The sequence below is a fragment of the Heptranchias perlo genome, chromosome 32, assembly GCF_035084215.1.
Source record: "Heptranchias perlo isolate sHepPer1 chromosome 32, sHepPer1.hap1, whole genome shotgun sequence".
Taxonomy (NCBI): Eukaryota; Metazoa; Chordata; class Chondrichthyes; order Hexanchiformes; family Hexanchidae; genus Heptranchias; species Heptranchias perlo.
The window spans coordinates 28,616,671-28,640,862 of NC_090356.1; the positions used below are offsets into that span (position 1 = coordinate 28,616,671).

At 47.7% G+C, this 24,192-nt stretch overlaps 1 protein-coding gene across 2 annotated transcripts in view; it reads right to left on the reverse strand.

Annotated features, from left to right (window-relative positions):
• The window catches only part of LOC137301209 (endothelin-converting enzyme 1-like), a 220,232-nt gene that overhangs the window by 47,931 nt on the left and 148,109 nt on the right, over positions 1 to 24,192 (reverse strand). For both annotated transcript variants that reach the window (XM_067970678.1, XM_067970677.1), the window contains 5 exons: positions 20,222 to 20,368; positions 17,126 to 17,191; positions 9,951 to 10,139; positions 5,420 to 5,562; positions 2,465 to 2,579 (listed from right to left, as the gene is read on the reverse strand). In XM_067970678.1, coding sequence (XP_067826779.1) covers positions 2,465 to 2,579; positions 5,420 to 5,562; positions 9,951 to 10,139; positions 17,126 to 17,191; positions 20,222 to 20,368 — 660 coding nt within the window. The remainder of the gene's footprint in view (positions 1 to 2,464; positions 2,580 to 5,419; positions 5,563 to 9,950; positions 10,140 to 17,125; positions 17,192 to 20,221; positions 20,369 to 24,192) is intronic.

Genomic DNA, 24,192 nt, shown 5'->3' on the forward strand with positions numbered 1-24,192 from the left:
AAAGCTTGTGAATTTAAAATAAAATTGCTGGACTATAACTTGGTGTTGTAAAATTGTTTACAATTGTCAACCCCAGTCCATCACCGGCATCTCCACATTATATCTATATGGGCATCATGTGTTGCCATTGCCGTTGCCCTCTCTTCCTGTATAGATGGGTGTGCTACATGTTAATGCTGTTACTGCCTCTTCTCCCATTTGCAGCATCACTGTCAATACATGTAAACTACACATGTAACATAGGTGTTCCTTGGGCTGCATGCAAAGATGCCACATTGTGATCCATATAAAAAAGATCCAGGAGCAGAGACACCGTCACTTTAAAGATGCAAGGATCACAGCGGGATGTACATATCCCAGTATATTTGCACCATAAGACAGAAAAGTCAGGCTTTAAACTACACTGAGATAAAAGTATAACAACACTTAGCTTATTCGTCTGAAATTCTTTTCTCCACTGTTTTAGTGACGGCTGTAATTTAGCTTACTGCTAGCTTCTTTAAATTCAGTCACGGTACATAAGGGGTTAAAAACCAGCTTCATGTCCAGAAATCAAATCCCAGCTTAACTTCATACAATTGTTACATAACTGGTCAGTTAGTCTCAGACTGTGAGGGATGGGCCAAGCCATTCAAATCAAATACAAACATCTGGTGAGATTCGTTCAAATACTTGATTGGCAGTTTTTAAAAAAATGCATCAGCCTGAATCTGCTTGGTCCCAGTTGCTTTTCTGAAGGTATTGATCAACCCTGTCTTGTTCAAATTGGCTCCTCTGATTGAAATCAAAGAGAACTAGTCAGGCCAGGCAGCTTCAGTAGATGGTAAGGAGGAAGGAACCACTATTTAAGAATATTGCTTATACCATAGCATGGTGCAGTAGTTGTGAACTATTTATTATTTTCGATTACTCAAAGAGTTAGCTAAGCTTAATAGCTACTGTAAAAATAAGTGTTATGTTACTGCTGCCTGTCCTTTCACTCTTTGACTTTAACTGTCAAGCCAGTTTATTAAAGTCTACGGTAGTGTTATCCTGATGCTTTTTGAAGATGAGGAGGATTACTTGACAGCGCAGGAGAGAACCAGTAGCTAACATAAACTGAAAGTTCTCTGTTTGTGCCCTGGGCATATTACACATTTACCTAGATATCTGGGAACGTGAAAACACTCTCTGGAACATAGGGAGTGAGGGCTCACCTACGACTCAAAAAACGTGCAATAAATTCACCACAGGAACTGCAGTGGTTCAAGAAGGCGGCCCACCACCACCTTCTCAAGGGCAACTAGGGTTGGGCAATCAATGCTGGCCTTGCCAGCAACGCCCAGATCCCACAAATAAATTTTAAAAATTCTTTCAATTAAATGTTAATATGTTCTGTTCCATTTTAAAAGTTCCCGCACCTCCTGTGTGACTCGACTTGAAGCTGGCCTGAGGCGTGGGTGAAAAATAGCACAGAGATCCAGCAATATCACATTCCGCCTGATTACTCACAGGTCACATAGCCGATTCCAAACCGGTGGGAACACTTCCACCAATTGGTAAACCTGTCCCCAAATCTGCCAGAAAATTAGACGCAGTAAACATCTGTCTAAATAGAAATTTCCAGAAGGTCCTCAGTCAGCCAGCCGTCAGAATCAGGCTGGTCGCAGACGCCTCAAGGCCCTGGCCGTACACTCTGACCTTTACCGTCTCCTACACTCATCTGCCTGTTTCCCCATTGCCAACATTCATGATTGGAAGTCCAGCAATTTATGAATAATTTTTTTTTAACGTTCAGAATTCATACAAGAAATCAAAAATGAAAATTTCTACATTTCTCGTGCACGTTAAAAAAAAATAATTGGATTTGCTGCGGTTTCACTCCCTCACACGCTGCATCTAATTCCATCAACTCTGCTTTACAAAGGGTCACACACAAACAGCAAGATGTGTCAGATATTAGATTTCAGTAATTTGTATAGCTTAAATAGGGCTGATTAAAATTTTAAATAGTCTTTGAAACAACATTTCAGCAAATTCAGGCAGAGCAGTGTTACATCCCCTGGAGCCGATTTGGAATCGAGTTGCGACTGAAGTCACCAGCATTGTCAAACCTGGACTAAACCGAGAGATATCTGTCCACAAATTCTTTTCAAGCCACACCCAGCGCAGCCAATCAAATCTCTCTGCCAGACCCACAGTGAGAGTGCAAAAACCAGCCTCTCATCCAGGTTCACTGATCCAGTCCAGATTTCTCGTCAAACCCAGAATTCAGCCACGAGAGAAATAAAACACACAAACAAAATAGGAAAACAGAAATCGATCTGAATGCTTCCTGGATGGAATCCAATTTGGAACGGCTCAGATTTGTGGCAATAAATCTTTCAGCAATCACTTGAATGAGCGTTCATGGAGAACTACTTGAACAATATTGTGCTCTATACTGTCAGTGACCCATGGACTATGTGAAGGTTTTCTTGCTCACCTTTTTTGTTCCTGACATGGCCATTATGAGTTTTTCCTCAGCATCACGGAAGCGATGATCCAGATTGTAGGCCGTTTTCTTCACCACATTCCAGATCATGTAGTTATTGAGAATGCTGGAAGCAGCAACACCAGAGTCCCCTTTAGTCCTTCATTAAGATGAGTCATTGATATAAACTGACATCGCACAGCACTAAGGCCGACAAGGGAACAAGTAAACACCAACGTCATGCAAAGTGCCGAGTGGGGGTTGGGGGTAGTGAGAGAGAGGAGGGCACACGAAAATCACTAGGGTCAACCACAGAGGTCAAGTTCATTGTGAAGTTAGTGAGTTTGGGTGTTTTTGCTGGGAGCACCAAATGATAATTAAAAAATGAATGGAAACTGAGCAGGTGGTGTAACACAAACTATTCAGAGAAATGGGTAATGTGGAATAATCAGTGGCCCAGGAACTCAGAACAAGCAGCATTACATAAAATGCTCAGCACTTCTTTCTTATATGGAGACCTAGGTGAAAGCCAAAGTTGATACTGAGGTCAAAAAGAGACTTCGGGGGAGGGGGGGGTAGAGAATGAGAGACACGGGAAGAGGGGGGAGGGGGGGGTAGAGAATGAGAGACACGGGAAGAGGGGGGAGGGGGGGGTAGAGAATGAGAGACACGGGAAGAGGGGGGAGGGGGGGGTAGAGAATGAGAGACACGGGAAGAGGGGGGAGGAGGGAAGAGAATGAGAGACACGGGGGGAGGGAGCGGGGAGGGGGGAGGGGGGAGGGGGGAGGGAGCGGGGAGGGGGGAGGGGGGAGGGGGGAGCGGGGAGGGGGGAGCGGGGAGGGGGGAGCGGGGAGGGGGGAGCGGGGAGCGGGGAGGGGGGAGGGGGGAGCGGGGAGGGGGGAGCGGGGAGGGGGGAGCGGGGAGGGGGGAGCGGGGAGGGGGGAGCGGGGAGGGGGGAGCGGGGAGGGGGGAGCGGGGAGGGGGGAGCGGGGAGGGGGGAGCGGGGAGGGGGGAGCGGGGAGGGGGGAGCGGGGAGGGGGGAGCGGGGAGGGGGGAGCGGGGAGGGGGGAGCGGGGAGGGGGAGCGGGGAGCGGGGAGCGGGGAGCGGGGAGGGGGGAGCGGGGAGGGGGGAGCGGGGAGGGGGGAGCGGGGAGGGGGGAGCGGGGAGGGGGGAGCGGGGAGGGGGGAGCGGGGAGGGGGGAGCGGGGAGGGGGGAGCGGGGAGGGGGGAGCGGGGAGGGGGGAGCGGGGAGGGGGGAGCGGGGAGGGGGGAGCGGGGAGGGGGGAGCGGGGAGGGGGGAGCGGGGAGGGGGGAGCGGGGAGGGGGGAGCGGGGAGGGGGGAGCGGGGAGGGGGGAGCGGGGAGGGGGGAGCGGGGAGGGGGGAGCGGGGAGGGGGGAGCGGGGAGGGGGGAGCGGGGAGGGGGGAGCGGGGAGGGGGGAGCGGGGAGGGGGGAGCGGGGAGGGGGGAGCGGGGAGGGGGGAGCGGGGAGGGGGGAGCGGGGAGGGGGGAGCGGGGAGGGGGGAGCGGGGAGGGGGGAGCGGGGAGGGGGGAGCGGGGAGGGGGGAGCGGGGAGGGGGGAGCGGGGAGGGGGGAGCGGGGAGGGGGGAGCGGGGAGGGGGGAGCGGGGAGGGGGGAGCGGGGAGGGGGGAGCGGGGAGGGGGGAGCGGGGAGGGGGGAGCGGGGAGCGGGGAGCGGGGAGGGGGGAGCGGGGAGCGGGGAGGGGGGAGGGGGGAGGGGGGAGGGGGGAGGGGGGAGCGGGGAGCGGGGAGGGGGGAGCGGGGAGGGGGGAGCGGGGAGGGGGGAGCGGGGAGCGGGGAGGGGGGAGCGGGGAGGGGGGAGCGGGGAGGGGGGAGCGGGGAGGGGGGAGCGGGGAGGGGGGAGCGGGGAGCGGGGAGCGGGGAGGGGGGAGCGGGGAGGGGGGAGCGGGGAGGGGGGAGGGGGGAGGGGGGAGGGGGGAGGAGGGAGGTGGGAGGAGGGAGGGGCAGGGGGAGGGGGGAGGAGGGAGGGGGGAGGAGGGAGGGGGAGGGAGAAAGATAATGAGAGACACGTGAGGAGGGAGGGCGGGGAAGAGAATGAGAGACACGGTGGGGGGGGGGGGGGGGGGGGGGAAGAGAATGAGAGACACGGGAGGAGGGGGGGGGGGGAAGGCAGAGAGAGGCATGGGGGGGGGCGTTGAAATGTAGGGAAAGAAGTTGAGATAAATCAAGTAATAGTTTGGTGCTGACAAAATTGACATCTAAACAATTGCAGCCTGTAGGAGGAAGGAAGTCTGAGGAAGATTAGGAGTTCCCGGTGTGATGAGTCATGGTGCAGATTGGCTCAGCTGGTAGCACTAATGGCTGTGGGTCAGAGTCTGCGGGCTAGTGCCCCACGTCTGGAGTGTGAGCTCAGTCTAAGCCGACATAGCAATGCAGTACTTAAAGAGTGCTGTCATTGAGGGAGGTAGTGTATGAGACATTAAACTGAGGCTACATTGGTACAAGTGGAGGTTAAAGATCCCATAGCACTACCTGAGTGAAGAGCAGGCGGTTCTTGTGGGCTGTGGGTGAGCCCTTCAACCAGTTCTACCAAAATAAATTAACTGGACATTCACCTCATTGCTGCTAATGGGATCTTGGTTTACACAAAATGGCTGCCTGTTTGCCTACTGAACAACAGTCTGCACTTTGTGAAGTGATTCATTGTGTGTGGAGACTTTGAGACCTTTCCGAAAGACGAGTTAAACTGTTTTATAAACGCACGTCTTTGATTCTTTTCACAATAGAATTTCTCAAGCGTTAATGGGCTCCCAATTGTAAATAGTGCAAAGGCTCTGACTGTCCTGTAATGTTATTAGACCTTCACCTGAAACTAAAATGGGCACAGCTGCAACGAGAGCGAGAGCAAGATCCAATACTGGGGTCAGCTTTGTGTTTTGTACCGAACACAATAGAACAGGAAGAAAGATAAACGAGATGGACTCTGACCATTTATCGGTGGAGTTAATGAGGTTGGACACCTTCTGCAGATATTCCTTTGCGTAGACAACCACAGGCTCAGAGTCATTCAGCTCAATTGGGTAGAAGATAGCGGAAAGCAACGGCAGCCAATCGACCGCTGGAGCCAACGCCTGAAAAAGAAAACGATAATATTACTAAATAAATAAGCCTTGGAGAGGAGACAAGAATGTTCCAGAATGGATAAGGGTCACTGACTCAATTCATGTGGGGCTTAGAATTCATAGCATTAATATTTATAGGCTCCATACACTGCAAGCAAGAAGAATTGCCAAATAATATTTAAAATCCCAGAGATAAAGTTCTCGAGTCTGAAGCTATTTTAGAAACAAATCCTTTCTAATCTTCACTCAGTGCATTGTTTCAATTCAAAAATTGTAGAAGTTACGAGTGGAGTACAGGGGAGAAGAAATGACAGAGTCTACAGCACAGAAACAGGCCATTCGGCCCAACTGGTCTATGCCGCCATTTATGCTCCACACGAGCCTCCTCCCACCTCTCTTATCTCACTATCAGCATATCCTTCTATTCCTTTCTCCCTCGTGTTTATCTAGCTTCCCCTTAAATGCATCTATGCTAATCGTGTCAACCACTCCTGTGGTAGTGAGTTCCACATTCTAACCACTCTCTGGGTAAAGAAGTTTCTCCTGAATTCCCTAATTGGATTTTATTAGTGACTATCTTATATTTATGGCCCCTAGTTTTGTCTCCCCCACACGTGGAAACATCATCTCTACATCTACCCTATCGAATCTTCTCAGGTCACTCCTCAGCCCTCTCTTTTCGAGAAAAACTCGCCCCAGCCTGTTCAATCTTTCCCGATAGGTATAACCTCTCAAGCTCTGGTAAGGTTCAGAAAGGACCCGTTTATCTCACTTTGTGGGGATCAGACTGTATCCTGAGAACTAAAGTGATCCGTGTTTTGTTGTTTTGGGAATATATTACATTTTAAAAATCAGCATGGAATGAAAGATGAAGGACACCAAAAAGATGAAAAGGAATTAAACAGTTGAAAGATTCCCAGTAACAATTAAAGTCGTCTCCACCAAGACTGACTGGGGTTAGACTGGTCCAGTGTTGTCCAATACATTAGCCACCAGCCGCATGTAACTAATTGGGAATCCAGATGAGGCTAATTGCATTTCTGATCAGCAAATAAAATATGAATAACAGACACTGTCGTTGGGCCTGTGATTGCAATACTCATTCGCATGGCGTGTGCATGTGAACTTTAACCTTTTTGCGCATTGGTTGGTAAAATGGTACGATGCAGGGTGTGCGAGCGTTTTATGAGCATTGTGAGTGCTTTGGTTACTGAATGGTGGTAGATGTTTGAAAAGTAAAAAGGACATTTACTTGTATTGTGTGAGTGTGTGTATAAGGAGCTTTCTACTAAAATTAGTGCATGTGACTAAAATGGTGTCGCCATAGCAACACCTGTGGCTGGTCAGCGATTTCTACTGGATAATACTGGACTAGACAACCAGTTAAACTTTCTGGTGAGGGGAGGGGGTTCAACTCAAAGGGACAACATTACAAACTTCAGCACAGGACTCAGTCGCTGTAGAGAGATTGCTGGTCATGCAGCAGCCAATACCCCAGCTTCTCCTATGGGTATTTTAATCACAATCACTTGAACGATGGCAGTCTACAATTGTTGAAAGGTGATTTTGACCCATCAACCTTTATTTCCACTGTGTGATGCTAGCTTAACGTATTATCCAATAAGTAGTCAGTCTGATGGAGTGAGGTGTGATCAGGTTCAAGGCTCCTGTTATACTTCAGGTGTCAACAAGAACCAGTACCTGCAGCACTGAGTTATACTGTGAGCTGTGCATTATTCTCTGGCCAGCATAGCAGAGCTCGGTGCATGCGTACTTAATGTATGCACAGAACTCCACTCACCTGCATCTAAATACTGGTTATATTTTTAATGTTAATTAAATGTTTAATATTTATTTGAAAAATCATTGAGAAGCTCAAAAATTAAATTTGAAAGTTCTGCAGACCTTTAAAAGTTTGCTTCATATCATCTTTTCAGCTGATTTAATATCCTTCGCTGCAATTTGCTGCAACTTCACCCCGATTGATACAATCACTGAATTGGGCCACATGGGTCCATGGTGTATCTCACAATGGATAGCCAAGGGCTGAGGGCCAAGGAGGGTTAGAAATAAATTGACTTAAAACCATGTTGGTTGGAATTATGTATAGTAAGTTCATCTCAGAACAGGGAAGAAAACCACCCTTTAAAATAAGACATTTATTCTTTATTTGTTCACTGTGTTTGTACTCTGGATGCAAACGCTTTGGGCATCAACTAAAATATGTGCACTAATTGGTGAGTGCTATAATGGTTTAATGCAAGACTTCATGTTCAGTGATCTCTGTTCTTGTTAAGTCAAACTTTGTACATTGTCAGTCAGGCAAGTGCCTCTTAAGCTGGTTACGACATAATTATCCTTGCTTGCATTATTTGCCTTTTCGATGATCCACAAGAAGTAGAAATAATTGCTAATTCCCAGCAGTACTTGCATACATTCCTCCTGCCAACAAGATCTACTGATATTGAACAGCTGATCTGCTGACTCACATCTGGCTGCTGCAACCTCCCACGACTTCAGCCAGTCAACATCTCACATACCCAAGGTACAGGCCAAAGATTCTCCAATATCAATCATAGGCCTCCCCTCCACCACCCCACCCCCTCCTCCCCGGCTATCCTGTCCAAAGAGCCCATGATCGCGCATCGATTTTAAACAAGGGTTGCCAGTTCTGGTTGAATGTATTCCTGGAGGTTTCATCACATGACTCTCTCGACTCCAACCACCCTCGTCCAGTAAAAACAGCCTTCTATCCCTTCTCCAATATTCATATAACTAATAAACAAAAGTATTCAAAGAAAATGAAAAAACACACAATTTGTTTTAATGCCCCTCTGATTTTTCTCTGATTCCTTGCTGCAGCGTCTGGGAGGTTCATCTTGAATTCCTGGAGGGTTGGCAACCCTAACTTTAAAGTGGATTGCTCCAGAGATCAGGGTTTCTTCAGGCAAGACACTACTGTGCACCTCTGGAGCTGGGGATGGGACGATTGCTTCTGAGCAGCTGTCAAGTCTGTGGCCTGGTTCAGAAGCTGGAGCCGTGGATGGGGACTAATGAGGAACATAGGAATTACTGGATGAAAAAGACCAAGCCTCATCTAGTTCAGCTTCTATCATCCTGGTAGTCACGATATAATAGTAATGACTTACATAGAATTTACAGCACAGAAACAGGCCATTCGGCCCAACTGGTGTTTAGTGCTCCAAAAGAACCTCCTCCCGCCCTGCATCATCTCACCCTATCAACATATCCTTCTATTCTTTTCTCCCTCATGTACTTACCTAGCTTCCCCTTAAATGTATCTATGCTAGTCGCCTCAACTACTCCTTGTGGTAGCGAGTTCCACGTTCTCACCACTCTAAGTAAAGAAGTTTCTCTTGAATTCCTTAGTGACTATCTTATATTTATGACCCCTAGTTTTGGACTCCCCCACAAGTGGAAACATCTTCTCTACCCTATCAAACCCTTTCATCATTTAAAGTTCTCCATCAGGTCACCCCTCAGTCTTCTCCTTTCTACAGAAAAGAGCCCCAGTCTGTTCAGTCTTTCCTGATAGTTATAACTTCTAAGTTCTGATATCATCCTTGTAAATCTTTTTTGCACCTTCTCCAGTGCCTCTATATCCTTTTTGTATTATGGAGTCCAGAACTGTGACAGTATTCTAAGGTTCTATACACGTTTAACAATGGAGTTGTTGACTAATCACAGCAATCAATCTCCATCAATTAGTCTACAACAGACCCAGACATGAGGTGAGAAAAACCCCCGGTGGTGGTGGAGAGCTTTGGGAACCAGAGGTCCAAAGTCATCTGTTTCTCCCAAGCCTGTTACACTCACCATGTCCTGTCTCAAATTACTTATACAGTATATCATAAAATATTATTTTCTGAAGGAAGTAGTTCTAACTTACATTTGAATGAATCAACACTATCTGCTTCCACCGTCTCCCTAGAGAGCCTGTTCCATAGATTGACCACTCGCTCACTGAAATAATGTTTCTGCAGATTAGTTTTGAATTTACCCCCCTTCAAGCGAAGGCAGTGTCCTCTGGTTCTACTATTCTGGACAAGGCTTCTCATGGTCTACATTGTATAGTCCCATTTACAATCCTAAACACAGCAATCATATCACCGTGATAGTTAATCTTGTAAGCAGGATGAATGGAGTCAGGCGAGTGCTGCTGGAGCAGGCGGGAAGAGGTAGAACATTCAAAGTTCAGAATATGATGATCAACTGGGAGTGCAATTTGGGGACTCCCAGTGATGCAGCAATTTCCATCATCTTTCGGGGTAGGAGGGTCCTCACCATTATGGTAGATAGGATTCAAATGGAACTGCTGCTGAAGCATAGTCAAAGCAGTATTTTCCCACTACCAGACACTGGGTCCGACTGTTTACCTGGAGGCTCTGTATGGTCATCTTGTTGTAGATGAGCTCTTCATCCCTTCGATCCTCCTGGGGGACAGTGATGTTGGCCAAGGATCCCTCAAAGTCCAGAACCTGCTGCATTTGTGCCCGAGTGAAAGCCTCCTTACCATTCAGTAGCACCCCCAGCTCCACCATGTAACCCAAATAAGCTGTCAGGATCTGGAGGGAAGACATATGGTTTACATTAAGGCTGCTTAACCTGCAGAATTAGAAAATAAAATGCAAACAAGTTTCCTGATTCTCAAAGCTTTACATATAGAATTTCCCGGGATGCCATCTCTACGGTGATCACAACTTTTCCGCAACAATCTAGAATATATTGAAAGTCGTGCTTACAGCAAGCTCGCCCTGTAAGTGTCATATCAACTTCCTGTAACACTTTCCCCATCACGGTTTCCTGATTTGACAGAACAGAATTTGACCTGTTCAATCAATGGCCCCGATAGCACGATGCGCATTACAGGCTGTTACATTACTGGCCCTTTCCGCCCCATTTACTGCAGATACTTCAGCTTCTTGATTTTACATCACTTTTGTAGGTGACGGTTATCTCCTGACCAGGGCCGGACTGGCCATATGGGAAATCAGGAGACTCCCCCCATCAATGGTTCAATAGCCCTGTATTATCGGTGACCCCCACACCACTGCCTTTTCTACATGGTACCCCAAAGAATCCCAAGCCCTTTCAGGGGAGCCAGGCCAAACCTGCTCCTGACGGTCTCAAACAGACCTTCACTGGGCCTGATATCTAGGTAAGTTTATGATAGTCAGCCCAGCAATGAGCGACAGTAAACCTTCCTGTAAATTCATCTGGCTACTGGATTTATCCAAGAACTTTCTGCCATCTTCAAAAAAACGTCAGAGCACCACACCATCCGATGGCTTGTTAATTAAGCTTTAATTAACAAGCACATTTATTGAATAGTGAACAAGTTAATACATAACTAAAATATATAATTATAGCAGATAATAGTAACAAAATTCTTGAAAGAAAACTACAAATGTTTGCAATCTTTATACTAAATTATTATTTTGTAGTTAACATAATATATGCAGTTATTCAATTCTTTTAACATCTTCCAATTGTTGGAGGTACCTGGTTTGATCCAGCACTCTGAAGATTTGAAACCAACTCAACGACTTGAACAATTCAACCTTCTTAAATGCTCTGCAAAAAGCTGCCAGGGCTTGTTAGATTTAAGTAACAATCAGCTCAGTTCAAAAGGAGTGCCATTCATGCACATAACTGGACCAAATACAGAGCATGTTTATTTTTGAAAAAAGTGGCTAGATTCTTCCCTCAAGCAAATTTGCTTGGAGCAAGCCAAGGAAAACTTCACAGCATTCGTATCGAGTTAGGCTGGGGACATGATTCTGATTGCAGTTGGTCTTTAAACTCACTGTGAATGGATTAAAGGGACAGCTACCAAGCCAAAATCAGCCAAAAATGGTTTGTCACACATGGCCTAGCATCCCTGCTGCTTTAAAGCAGCACCTTCTCTACCTCAACCATGAGCAATGCCGCAGGACATTTGTTAGTTTAAAAAATGTACTAAATCACAATGTTGATTTTTCACCTTTGGAAGCAGAGTGCTGGAGTCCCACCCAAAATGGGACTTGCACTCAAATCTCATCCAATTGTCAATCCAAGTGGTCTCCCCTTATTGAGTGAGCTCTAGCATTACCGTCTGGGGATCTCCCAGTCTGGAGCTGTGATTCCGAATCCAACATGGGTCGAATGGGCCCCCTGCCGAAGTTCATTATACAACACATCAAAAGCCCATTTAAAGAAGTCCCAGAAATTCCAGTTACCAATGCCCATCAGATTTAGATTCAATGAGGGTTCAGCTTTGAAATGTGAACAGCAGATCACCATTAGTTACTAAGAGAGATCATGTCCTGTTAATCTACATACTGTAGAACGGACAGAGACGGGGCAGAATAGAATTCAAACAGTTCAAATCACTTGTAGGAAGGTACGAGCCAGTCTTATTGTGAACCCCAGCAGTTCTTTATCTGGTTTGAGTCACTGACCAGCTGAAGTCACTGTTGGAAAGAAAAGCTCTAATGAAAATAATTTTCTGGATTACATCTGGCTGTCTGGTGCCGGTAGTCCAGACTGTATATTTATCATTCTTCATCGACAAAGAAAAGGGTCTGGGTTCTAAAAATGGGATGTTTTCCAATGACGTATCTACCAAATGTTTTGCAGAACCAAACCCAGTGCTTACACAACACAATGTGCGTCAGATATCTGTGCAGGAGGAGCTGTTTATCTTCCAACTGTACTTCACTTTGAGCCTTTCTGCAACAACTGTAGTTGGTTTGTTAGGAGACAGAGGCAGGCCAGGGACCTCACTTCAGGCACCAATCCATACAAGTTACAACATGGAGGCAGGCCTTTCGGGCTAACCATTGTTTTCTTGCCCTCTAGTTTTCTCCTCTCCCGAGAGCGCTGACACACTCGGAAGGGGGTTCCACAAACTCTGGCTACCCATGCATGGTCTCCTTAGCCCCGTCTGGGTCTGGACTCCACCGACGGGGCCCACATATTCCCTTGTGAAGGCCAGGTACCTCCATCCACCTTCACTGATATGCCGGTTCCCTTCCAGCCTGGTGGGCAGGAACCCCTTCTTCTTGCCCACTATTTGCCCTCTAAAGGGTGGGTAGATGTTCTGCTCCTTACAATGGGGACCAGGAAGACCTGGCAGAACTGGCTCTCTGCCATTTTCTCAAGGGTTCTGCCAGTCTCCTGCTGGAGTTAGTGAGAAATCAACGGAATCCCTAAGGAATTTTGGAACTATTGCTGGGAAAGAATGCAGATACTATGGGCCCGATTTTAGCACCCGCCCTCGGGTACGTTCTCGGCGGGGGGGCCTCGAAAATCCCAAAATCCATGAGCCCGACCGGATCCCGCCCACTTCCGGGTTCCCCGCTGACGCGCCGGCGTACGCGCGCAGCCCCCGCTGGTGGGAATCCCGCAGGCAATTAAAGCCAGCGGGATGCCACTTGACAATACTTAGGTAAGTATTTCAGGTCATTAACTGACTTGATTAAGCGACTATGCGGGATTTTTGAACAACATGGGAGTGTTTCACACACTGGGGGAAACACTCCCGGCTCCCAGCTAGAATGGACGTGTTGCAGCTGTCAGCCTGTGGCAGCTGCAATGGTCCATTTGACAGCTGGCTGGGGGGGTGGGGGGGGGGAAAAAAGAGACCCTCACCCATTGCAGGAGGCCACTCCGTCACTTGGGACAAAGTTTGGCCTCCACCACCCTCCTCCTGACAATCAAAGTCACCAACCTGCGCACTTACCCTGGGGTCCAGACACATGTACCTACCTTGCGGACCCCCTCACATGTACATCTTCCGGATGGGGGCAGCCGTAGCTGCAGTCATGACCTCCTCGGAGGGCGAACAGCATCACCAGCCTCGCCATCCACGCCGTCCACCTCTGACACGTGGAGCTCCACAACACAGTGCTCTGACACACCCACCTGTACAGCAGGAGGGAGGGCTGCCGCAGAGAGAGATGCCTCGCAGAGGGCAATACTCTCGCCACAGGGTCCACAGACCGAGGCGCAGCTCCCTGGACCTCTCTGAGCAGCAGTGCACACGGAGGCTCAGAGTCACTGGACATGTAGTCGTGGACATCTGCAGCCTCCTTCATGCCGAGCTGCTCCCGGCTGGCCCGTGCACCATCTTCTTACCTGTCGCTGTCAAATTCACCACTGCCCTCCACAACTTCTCCTCCGCATCCTTCCAGGGTGCAACTGGGGACATCGCCGATGTCTCTCAGTCGTCTGCGCAGAAGAGCCCTGCAAATACACCTACTCCCACTCTGCAGGGACACAATGGGTGGCATCAGTAGTGGGTCCTCAGTAATACCCAGGAGCAGGCATTATTGCACCAACCAGACAGGATTCGCGAAGACATGGCAGTAGTGGTGCCAATATAATGTGTGATGTGAGTTGCTCTGAACTTCAATATGAGTGACACCCATGGCAAACCCTCAAACACCCTTGTGCATCCCCTTCATGCTCACGACACGTTTGCCTTACGCTGCCTACTGCACATATGTGATGCATGCCCCAGGGCTGCAGCACAGGTAGTGGCAGGTTGAGTGAGGCTGGCCGTGGAAGATGCACGAGAGGGTGAGTATGAGATAGAGCCATGAGATTGTATGAGGATTGGGTTGCGTGGTAGTGGCGGGATGAGTACTGGCGAGGTGAGTAGGTGCAGGTAAGATGAGGATGAGGTTTGAGTGGGTATGAAGGGTGATGTGGCAGAGTAGTGTTGGCAGTGCCGATGGAGATGTGTGGTGGGGGCAGTGTTGCGGCAGACGGGGTTTAGGGGGGAGACTACATGTACTCACAGTGGCTCACCTCCTAAGGTCGTTGGAGCGCCTCCTGCACTGTATGCAGGTGGCAATATGTTGGTGGCACTGGTGACCCCCTCTGCCACCTCGAGCCAGGCCTTCCTGGTGGCAGAGGCGGGCCGCTTCCTCCCGCCCGCTGGGTGGAAGATCTCTGTCCTCCCCCTCCTCCTCACCCCATGTATTGATACGGGGAGTGAGGCATCATTATACTGGGAGCAGCCTTCCCCCTGGGCTGCTCCATGCTGTAATTCTTGCTTTCGGTTGCAGCATCTGTCAGTGGAGGACAGCCCCTTTAAATAAAGCGCCTCCAGCTGACAGATCTTACTGCGCAGCCCGACTGACACGCAGAGCAGCAGCGGGGAGCCCGGAGGAGCAGGTAAGTGGCTCCAATTAGTGGGTTGCCTGCTACGATCGCGCAGGAAACCCACTAATTTCACCGGGTGCGTTACACACGCACCCGCTGGCCCACCCGCCGAGAACCCGCACCCCTGGTAAAATCGGGCCCTATGACTCTGGATCTAAGTGTGCTGTACCTTACCTTGGCTCAGGACAGTAGCACTCTCCCCTCTGAGTCAGAAGGTCATGGGGTCAAGTCACACTCCTGAGACTTTGAGTACATAATCTAGGCTGACACTTCAGTGCAGTACAGAGGGAGTGCTGCACTGTCAGTGCCATCTTTCGGCTGAGACATTAAACCAAGGCCCCATCTGCCCTTTCAGGTGGACGTAAAAGATCCCATGGCACTATTTCAAAGAAGAGCAGGGGAGTTCTCCCCAGTGTACTGGCCAATATTTATCCCTCAACCAACGTCTAAAAACAGATGAGCTGCCCATTTGTTTCATTGCTGTTTCTGAGACCTTGCTGTGTGCAAATTTGGCTGCCGCATTTCCTACATTACAACAGTGGCTCCACTTCAAAAGTTTCATTGGCTGTAAAGTACTTTGGGACGTCCTGAGGTCATGAAAGGCACTATATAAATGCAAGACTTATTTAAAAAAAAAATCAGGGAGTGCCTGATACTGACACCGGCTGCCTGAGCAGCAAGCTGATGCCAGAGGTAGTACAAGAATGGTGACCTAACCAGACACTCCCAGTCACAGTAGGACAGCCCCACTGCCCACACGTCTGATAATCCCCTCCCTCCGATTCTGAAGCACGCAAAAACCACTGTAAAAATAGCCACATCCATTTAAGTGAAATAAAAGTTCTGCCTTCCAGCTGAAAAATTATAAAGAAAAGGAACTCTTTTTCTTTCAAACATTTATTTTTTGCACTTAAAATCACAAAGCCAGCGAGTTTTTCCCCTTAATGAATTGACTTCAGTACACGTCACAGCCAAATTCAAGCAGCCATCAACTGTACAGGGCAGTAATAAAGGGCTACTTTACAGTGGTGTGGAGCAGTGCAGAGGTAATCTCCCCCAGTGTAGAGAAAAAAACACAAAGAATGGTGAAAATAGCAGGTCAACCAGCACCTGAAACAGGCAGGACTGGTTACTGCACGAGTACAGAGCCTGATCAAGGTCACGCCTCATTGTTTGCTTGCTTTACCGTTTTTCAGATGCTGCTGTGTATTCCAGCATGTGTATGTGTTTTACTATCCAGGGCCAGGAATTCTTAGGAGCCCTTTCCAAAGGTTTGATTAAAATTGCTTAAATCTGTGACGGGTGGACTGTGTTTTTGAGTACATTTTTTCATTTCTTGAACTAATATACTAGAACCGAGCCTCGTAAACAGATCAACCAGTTGGACATGAAACAGTCACGAGGTTTTGGCAATGTTTGGATGTTAGGCCCCTCTAGACCCATTCGTCTGCAATGCATCAACATTCGGCCCAACTTCACACTTATTCAATTATCTAAAGCTACACCAAATCTGTAAACACATCCGAATAACTAGACCGCAAAAGGCACAGTGGGGACACTCAAAGAATCAGACACAAGCCATACACAACCAGAGGTGAGTACAATACTCAAACACGTCAGTCCTACACTCACCTATGCCAGTACTGGGGGGCTGCAGTAGCCTGGGCTCCAACTCCTCTCTAGTTGCTACGACATCCTTTACAAGGGAAGATTTCCTTGGATGCCGTATTTGCTATATCGCAGCCACGTTAAACTGCTATTTTAACTAAAATTAGCTTGAATCTGGCAGTGAGAAACACACCCTCCGCTCAATCCACTGACGGTCCATGAGCAAATGCATCAGCTTATGTGGTACTGTGCCAAACTGTCCAGGAGGAGCCCAGAGGTTCAACTCCCTGACTAGGCCAAATTAGCTAATCTCAGGTGGAATGGGATGTTATAATTGGCCTCAGCTTTCCGGGGCTACCGAAGTGGGGAGAGGAGGGTCAGGGGAAAATCAGCCAGGGATCCTGCTCATACTCATCGTCTGCTGACCCCTCGTTGGAAAGTGCTTTTGTGCAGAAGATGGATGAGTGCAGAACCGAGCTCCACTCTGGGGTCCTCTCAGTCAACCAGTCTGTCCGTACTCACCGTCTCATTGATGAAAAACCTGTGCTCGGGATGAGATACCGGGAGAGTTATCACAAGTGCCTGTGGAACTTTCCCAAGGAGGTCACGGAGAGGGATGAGGGAACAAGAAACGATAAAATGAAAGAGGAGGACACCTTTTACAAGGTAACGTGGAAAGCCTGAAGTCTCGGGGAACAGTCTGTGCTCGCTGCTCGAGCCTCTGGGACAGTGCAGAGGTGTCGGATTCACCTACAACATGTTTCAGAAGGTCACGCTGCTGGGGTCCACCTACCTGATCGTTGGCAGTGTTGTTGAGGTAATAATCTCTTGAAGGTAAACCCAGTCCTGACTGGTCCACCTGCAAAGGAAGCAGTAATTGGCTTAAAGAATTAGAAGTGGAATGAGCTTCGAGCTTCTGTGAACGTTTTACAGTGTTGGCCCTATTTTAATCCTCTTCTCATCAAGACTACACTCTTTTCTTTCCAGAATGCACCATAGAGAATATGGCTACAGACACTGAACATCAAGGCAAATTTATAGAGGACTAAAAAGTTCAAGGAGGATCAAGGGATATGGAACAAAGGCAGGAAAATGGAGTTGAGGTGCAGATCAGCCATTATCTAATTGAATGGCGGAGCAGGCTCGGGGGGCTAAATGGCCTTCTCCTGTTCCTGATGTTACTATGAGGAATGATCCATCGGGGGCCTGGGGTAGAATTTCTGCAGGGATTTTCCCAATCTCCAGCCTTAGCCACCATTTACGCTGTTTCTCTGGGATTTCTTTCTTCTGCTGATGTTACAGCAGGATAACATCCGCAGAAAGCCCACCCCCCTCTGTTGCGAATCTCATCCAGTTATTTTGCTCAACTAGTCTTGGCCTAAACTTTCCGATCGGCATTAATACCCCACGTCAACAAATAACGTCATACGGAAAATCCAGGCTGTTCCTCAGAGAAACATCTCTTGGTCTCAGTCTCTCCAAACACAGCGGTATAAATGTTCCCTCACAAGTCTCCCCTTAAACTCTTTCATCAGTTCCCCTCATGGTTACTATTATTATCTATTATTTTTCTACCAAGTCTAACTTTAAAAAAAAACTTGTTTGCACTCATTTCATCTGTGTGCACAAAATGGCACACCTCAAATCCGTGCTCTCCATAATCCCTATTTTTCCCCCTCCCTGTCTTGCTCTGCTCCTCTCCCTTTGTCTTTTCTCCAGCCTCCTTAGCCCCCAAGCTTTATCTCAACCCCCAAATGCCTTTACTAAACCACTTTGTTTCTGTCTTCCCAGGATCCCTCAACCCACACCACCAAAAACAGATTATCTGGCCATTATCACATTGCTGTTTGTGGGATCTTGCTGTGCGCAATTTGGCTGCCACGTTTCCTACATTACAACAGTTATGACACTTCAAAAGTACTCCATTGGCTGTGAAGCACTTTGGGAATTCCTGAGGTTGTGAAAAGCGCTATATAAATGCAAGTCTTTTTTTTAATATATCATGGATACATACCAGCTTATAAGAGTCTTTCCTGTACTAATAATGGTAGATTCTGATCTGTAGAGTTCTTCCTGCATCATTACCAATAGAAATCAGCCCATAGAGTTGCACCTGTGTTATTGATACCAACCCATAGAGCTCCTCCTGCACCATAATCGGTAGATGCCAGTGAAAGAGAGTGATGGTCCATGCAAACCATTTTGTTTTGTTGCAGCCATCAGGACCTCCAGTTCCCTTGATGGATCATGTGGGCAAATAATGAAGGATGGCCCTATTTTAGGGCGAGGGCAACACAACAGCATAATCTTCCCTCCCTCCCTTCCTTGCTCAGGCGTTCCAATCACTAAGGAGGCAGTCCCCGAATTAACATACTTTTTGGGTCCTTCATTTTGGTTGGAAGATCAAAAATAGCTAAAATGGTTACTGCGCCTCCCTGCTTGCAAGACGATGATTGAGTAAAGGATGTGAGGGAGCTGCGCTTACACCAGAGATGTTACCCACACAGCTGTGTTTACAGATACGGGCACCCTTCAAAGGCTGAGGTTCACCAGGGAGGCAGTGACATGAGTTGTGCCATCTAACCTGCAACACCCTCTACCACAGGAGTGGTAGTGCCAGGCGCAGCGGAGGTCACCACTGAACTAATATACCAGAACCGAGGGATTATAGCTATCAGGAAAGACTGAACAGGCTAGGGCTCTTTTCTCTAGAAAAAAGCCTGAGGGGTGGCCTGATCGAGTCTTTAAAATTATGAAAGGGTTCGATAGGGTAGACAGAGAAGGTGTTTCCACTTATGGGGGAGTCCAAAACTAGAGGTCATAAATTCAAGGTAGTCACTAATAAATCCAATAGGGAATTCAGGAGAAACATCTTTACCCAGAGAGTGGTTAGAATGTGGAACTCGTTATCACAAGGAATAGTTGAGGCGACTAGCATAGATACATTTAAGGGGAAGCTAGATAAACACATTAGGGAGAAAGGAATAGAAGGATATGTAGATAGGGTTAGATGAAGTAAATAGAGTGGCAGGAGGCTCATGCGGATCATAAACCAGTTGGGCCGAATGGCCTGTTTCTGTGCTATAAATTCTATGCAATAGTCCACCTGCTCCTTCCAGGTGACAGAGGGGGAGGGGGTGGGGGAGATCGGCAACATCAGCCAATCAGCATCGCACTGTTGCTACTGCCTCCGCCCCATCTTCACCAGAACGTCACCAAATTAAATGGCAACAGGAGGGGCCCATTCCTGATATTAATGAACATTCTATTAAAGGCAGGAGGCCTATCAACATGAAGACATTTGTGTGCTTATTCCCAACACCTTCCTTTGCCTTTACAATGGAAGAAACAGAACCTTGGCTGGGAATTTCCATGGAGCTGAGTGGCGGAGTGGGAACAGCTTCGAGGATATTCCCGGCCCTTATCCTTCTGATTCCCTGGGGTAGATCTAGACCGTGTGCGATTGTGTAAAACGGGTGATAGCCAGTCGGCAGCCCCTTTCACATCTCTCCCCATTTTTATTTCCTTTAAGGTCAATGGGAGAGATGCAAAACAGTCTGCCGACTCGCTATCACCCGGATTACACTATTGGACAAAGTCACGATCTACGCCGCTGAGTGAGCAGGCTTGGATTTCTAACCAGCAATTACAGGCAAACTCTGGTGCCAAACGGCTTGCATTTGGCAAACTCTCCTCAGTCGATCTCGAACCGATTAATCACCAGGTTTCGCTGAGCTGCCATTACTCACTTTACTTGGCACTTTATTCAATTTGTTGGTCTCGGGCTCTCTCGCTCTCAATTTAAGCCGAGGTCTTCCCAGATTTATGCTACAGGTAAAGCCTTTTTGCCCTGTTACACAGGGTTCCGGCTGTATAACCAGCTACGTACCTGTATGATGTTACTGTTGGAGTTTTTAGAATCTGCGCTGATATAGATGGTGAAGAACGGGGAGGTTCGGTAATGAGCTGTTACAGACTGAAGCACTTCCTGAAAGTTGACCTTATCCCAGGGTTTTGTGATGTTCCAGCCTCCCAACTGCAGGAAGAATTGACGAGATTATTAAATGAGTAACTGCGAGATCACAACTTCAATTACGTGCGATTAGAACTCCATGCATTATAGAATCATACAGCACAGAAGGAGGCCATTTGGCCCATCGTGCCTGTGCCGGCTCTTTGAAAGAGCTATCCAATTAGTCCCACTCCCCTGCTCTTTCCCCATAGCCCTGCAATTTATTTTCCTTTTCAAGTATTTATCCAATCCCCTTTTGAAAGTTACTATTGAATCTTCTTCCACCGCCCTTTCAGGCAGCGCATTCCAGATCATTACAACTCACTGCATAAAAAAAATTCTCCTCATCGCCCCTCTGGCTCTTTTACCAATTATTACTCCCAAAAGGTGTATAAAGTAGAAGGTATCTGCTGAAGCACAGAACGAACAGAGTGGATTGCGAACAGAATGGGATCTTGAGAATTTGGTGGAGGGGGCGGGGGGACTCTTAAACTCGTGGGTGAATTGAAATTAAAATTTAGTTTAAAATTTAACATAGAACTTCAACAGAAACTGCAAGTCAGTGGCAGTTAACAGTTAATCAGCTGTGAGTGATTGTCTGAATAGAGGGTAACTACTGTGAGCTGGAAGCTGATTGAGCCGTTGTAACTGCTGTTCCCAAAAGGTATAAAGTAGGTTATCTGCGATTGCACAGAACAAATGCAATGGATTGTGAACAGAGTGAGAATTAGATGTAGAGATGTGGGGGAGAAGGACAGTGAACAGAGAGGAAGAGCTCTGAGAATAAAAGGTTAGGTTAATTGGGGTAAGTAAGAGTATCTAAAGGGAGTTTAGGGGGGGGGGGGGGGGGAAAAAGCTTCTAAATATAATGGATGGGCAGCTGAAACCCATTGCCTGCAATTCCTGTCCATGTGGGAACTTCAGGATGCTTCATGTGTCCTGGAGGGCCATATGTGCATGAAATGCCTCCAGTTGCTTGAGCTCAAGCTGAGGGTTTCCGAGCTTGAGGGGCAGCTGGAGTCAATGCAGAGCATAAGGGAGGTTGAAGGCCCCCCCCCCCCACAGGTCGTACGTTCCTGGAGGTGGTCATCTCACCGCCACAGAGTTTAGGAAAGCAAGCTGGTGGCCATCTGAAAGGGTAGGTAGAGGCAGACAGTGCAGGAATCTTCTGGGTGTTTGGCACTCTCAAACCAGTGAAGGTGATGAAACCTCGAAGGAGTGCAGTCCTGATCATAGCATCATGGGCCAAAGGACTGCACAGGGGGGCACAGTGAAGTGTAGAAATGCAGTAGTTATAGGGGATTCGATAGACAGGCATTTGTGTGACCATCCATGTGAGTACTGCATATGCCAGGATAAAGGGCATCATGGAGAGGGTGCAGAACATTACACGGGGGTAAGGGGAACAGCCAGAAGTCATGGCCCAAGTGGGTACCAATGGCATAGGAAAGGGATGAAGTCCTGTGGCCAGAGTTTCAGGAGCTAGGGAGGAAGTTAAAAAGCAAGACCTCAAAGATAGTAGTCTCTGGATTACTCCCAGTGTCACACACTAGTGAGCACAGAAATAGGAAGATAAGGCAGGTTAATGCATAGCTAGAGACATGGTGCAGGGAGAGGGATTCAGATTCTTGGGGCATTGGGACCAATTCTTGGGCAGGAGGGACCTGCTCAAGATGGACAAGTTGCACCTCAACAGAGCTGTGATTAATGTACTTGCGGGGAGGTTCACTAGTGCTGGGGGGGGTGGGGGGGGTGGTTAAAACTAATTTGACAGGGAGGTGGGCACCAGGATGTAGCATTAGAAAGGAGAAACAAGGTGCACAAAAGATTGGGAGCGACAGATAGCACTAGAGTATGAAATAGTACGGTATTAAGAGGGATCAGACTAAGATAGCTTTAGATTGCATGTGTGTAAATGCACGAAGTGTGGTAAATAAAGTTGGTGAGCTGCAGGCGCAAATAGCCACATGGAAATATGATGTTGTGGTGATAATGGAGACCTGGCTCAAAAAAGGGCAGGATTGGGCACTAAATATTCCTGGATATAAGATGTTCAGGAAAGATAGGGAATGGGGGAAAAAAAAAAGGGGTGGTGGTGACAGTATTGATTAAGGAGAATATTGCTGTGCTGGAGAGACAGGATGTCTTGGAGGGGTCAAGGACAGAATCTATTTGGTTAGAGTTAAGAATAAGTGGTGCCATTACACTACTGGGTGTATTCTATAGGCCACCAACTAATGGGAAGGATATAGGAGGAGCAAATTTTCAGGAAAATTAGAGGTGCAAGAATTATACAGTTATGATAATGGGCAATTTCAACTATCCTAATATGGACTGGGATAGTAATAGTGTAAAAGGCAATGAGGGGGAAGAATTTCTGAAGTGTGTTCAGGAGAACTTTCTTGATCAGTATGTTTCCAGCCCAACAAGGAAGGAGGCATTGCTGGATCTGGTTCTGGGGAATGAGGTGGAGCAAGTGTCAGTGGGGGAACATTTAGGGAGCAGTGATCATAAGGTTTAGATTAGTTATGGAAAAGGACATGGAGCAATCTAGAGTAAAAATACATAATTGGCGAAGGGTCAATTTCAGTGGGATGAGAACAGATCTGGCCCGGGTAAATTGGAGTCAAAGATTGGCAGGCAGAACTGTAATCGAACAATGGGCGGCCTTTAAAGGGATGGTTTGGGTACAGTGTAGGTACATTCCCATGAAGGGGAAAAGGGAGGGCAACCAAAGCCAGAGCTCCCTGGATGAAAGAGATAGAGTAAGATGAAGCAGAAAAAGGGGGCGTATGACAGATGTCAGGTAGATAATAAGAGAGCCAGGCTGAATATAGAAAGTGAAAAAGGAAATAAGAGTATGAGAATAGATTGGCGGCTAACGTAAAAGGGAATCCAAAAATCTTCTATAGGCACATAAATAGCAAATGGGTAGTAAGAGGAGGGGTGGGGCCGATTAGGGACCAAAAAGGAGATCCACGAGGAGGCAGAGAACATAGCTGAGGTACTAAATGAGTACTTTGCATCTGTCTTTACCAAGGAAGATGATGCTGCCAAAGTCACAGTAAAAAGGGAGGTAGTTGAAATGGGGAGGTAGTTGGATGGGGTGACAATTGATAAAGTGGAGGTACTAGAAAGGCTGGCTATATTTAAAGTAGAAAAGTCACCAGGTCTGGCTGGGATGCATCCGACATTGCTGAGGGAAGAGTGGAAATTGCAGAGGTACTGGCCATAATCTTCCAATCCTCCTTAGATACGGGGGTGGTGCCAGAGGACTGGAGAACTGCAAATGTTACACCCTTGTTCAAAAAAGGGTGTAAGGATAAACCCAACAACTACAGGCCAGTCCGTTGAACCTCAGTGGTGGGGAAGCTTTTAGGAACGATAATCCGGGACAGAATGAATAATCACTGTCAAGTAATGATGGTTACTTCCTTAAGTAAGGAAAGCCAGCGTGGATTTGTTAAAGGCAAATTGTGTTTAACTAACTTGAGTTTTTTGATGAGGTAACAGAGGGCTGATGAGGACAATGCGGTTGATGTGTATGTGGACTTTCAAAAGTAGTTTGATAAAGTGCCACATAATAGGCTGGTCAGCAAAATTGAAGCCCATGGAATATAAGGGGCAGTTACTGCATGGATACAAAATTGGCTAAGTAATAGGAAACAGAGTGGTGACCGGTTGTTTTTCGGACTGGAGGGAGGTATACAGTGGTGTCCCCCTGTTGGTTGGTACTAGGACCAATGCTTTTTTTGATATACAAGACTGAGTTGGGTGTACAGGGCACAATTTCAAAACTTGCAGATGAGACAAAACTTGGAAGTGTAGTAGAGTGAGGAGGATAGTGA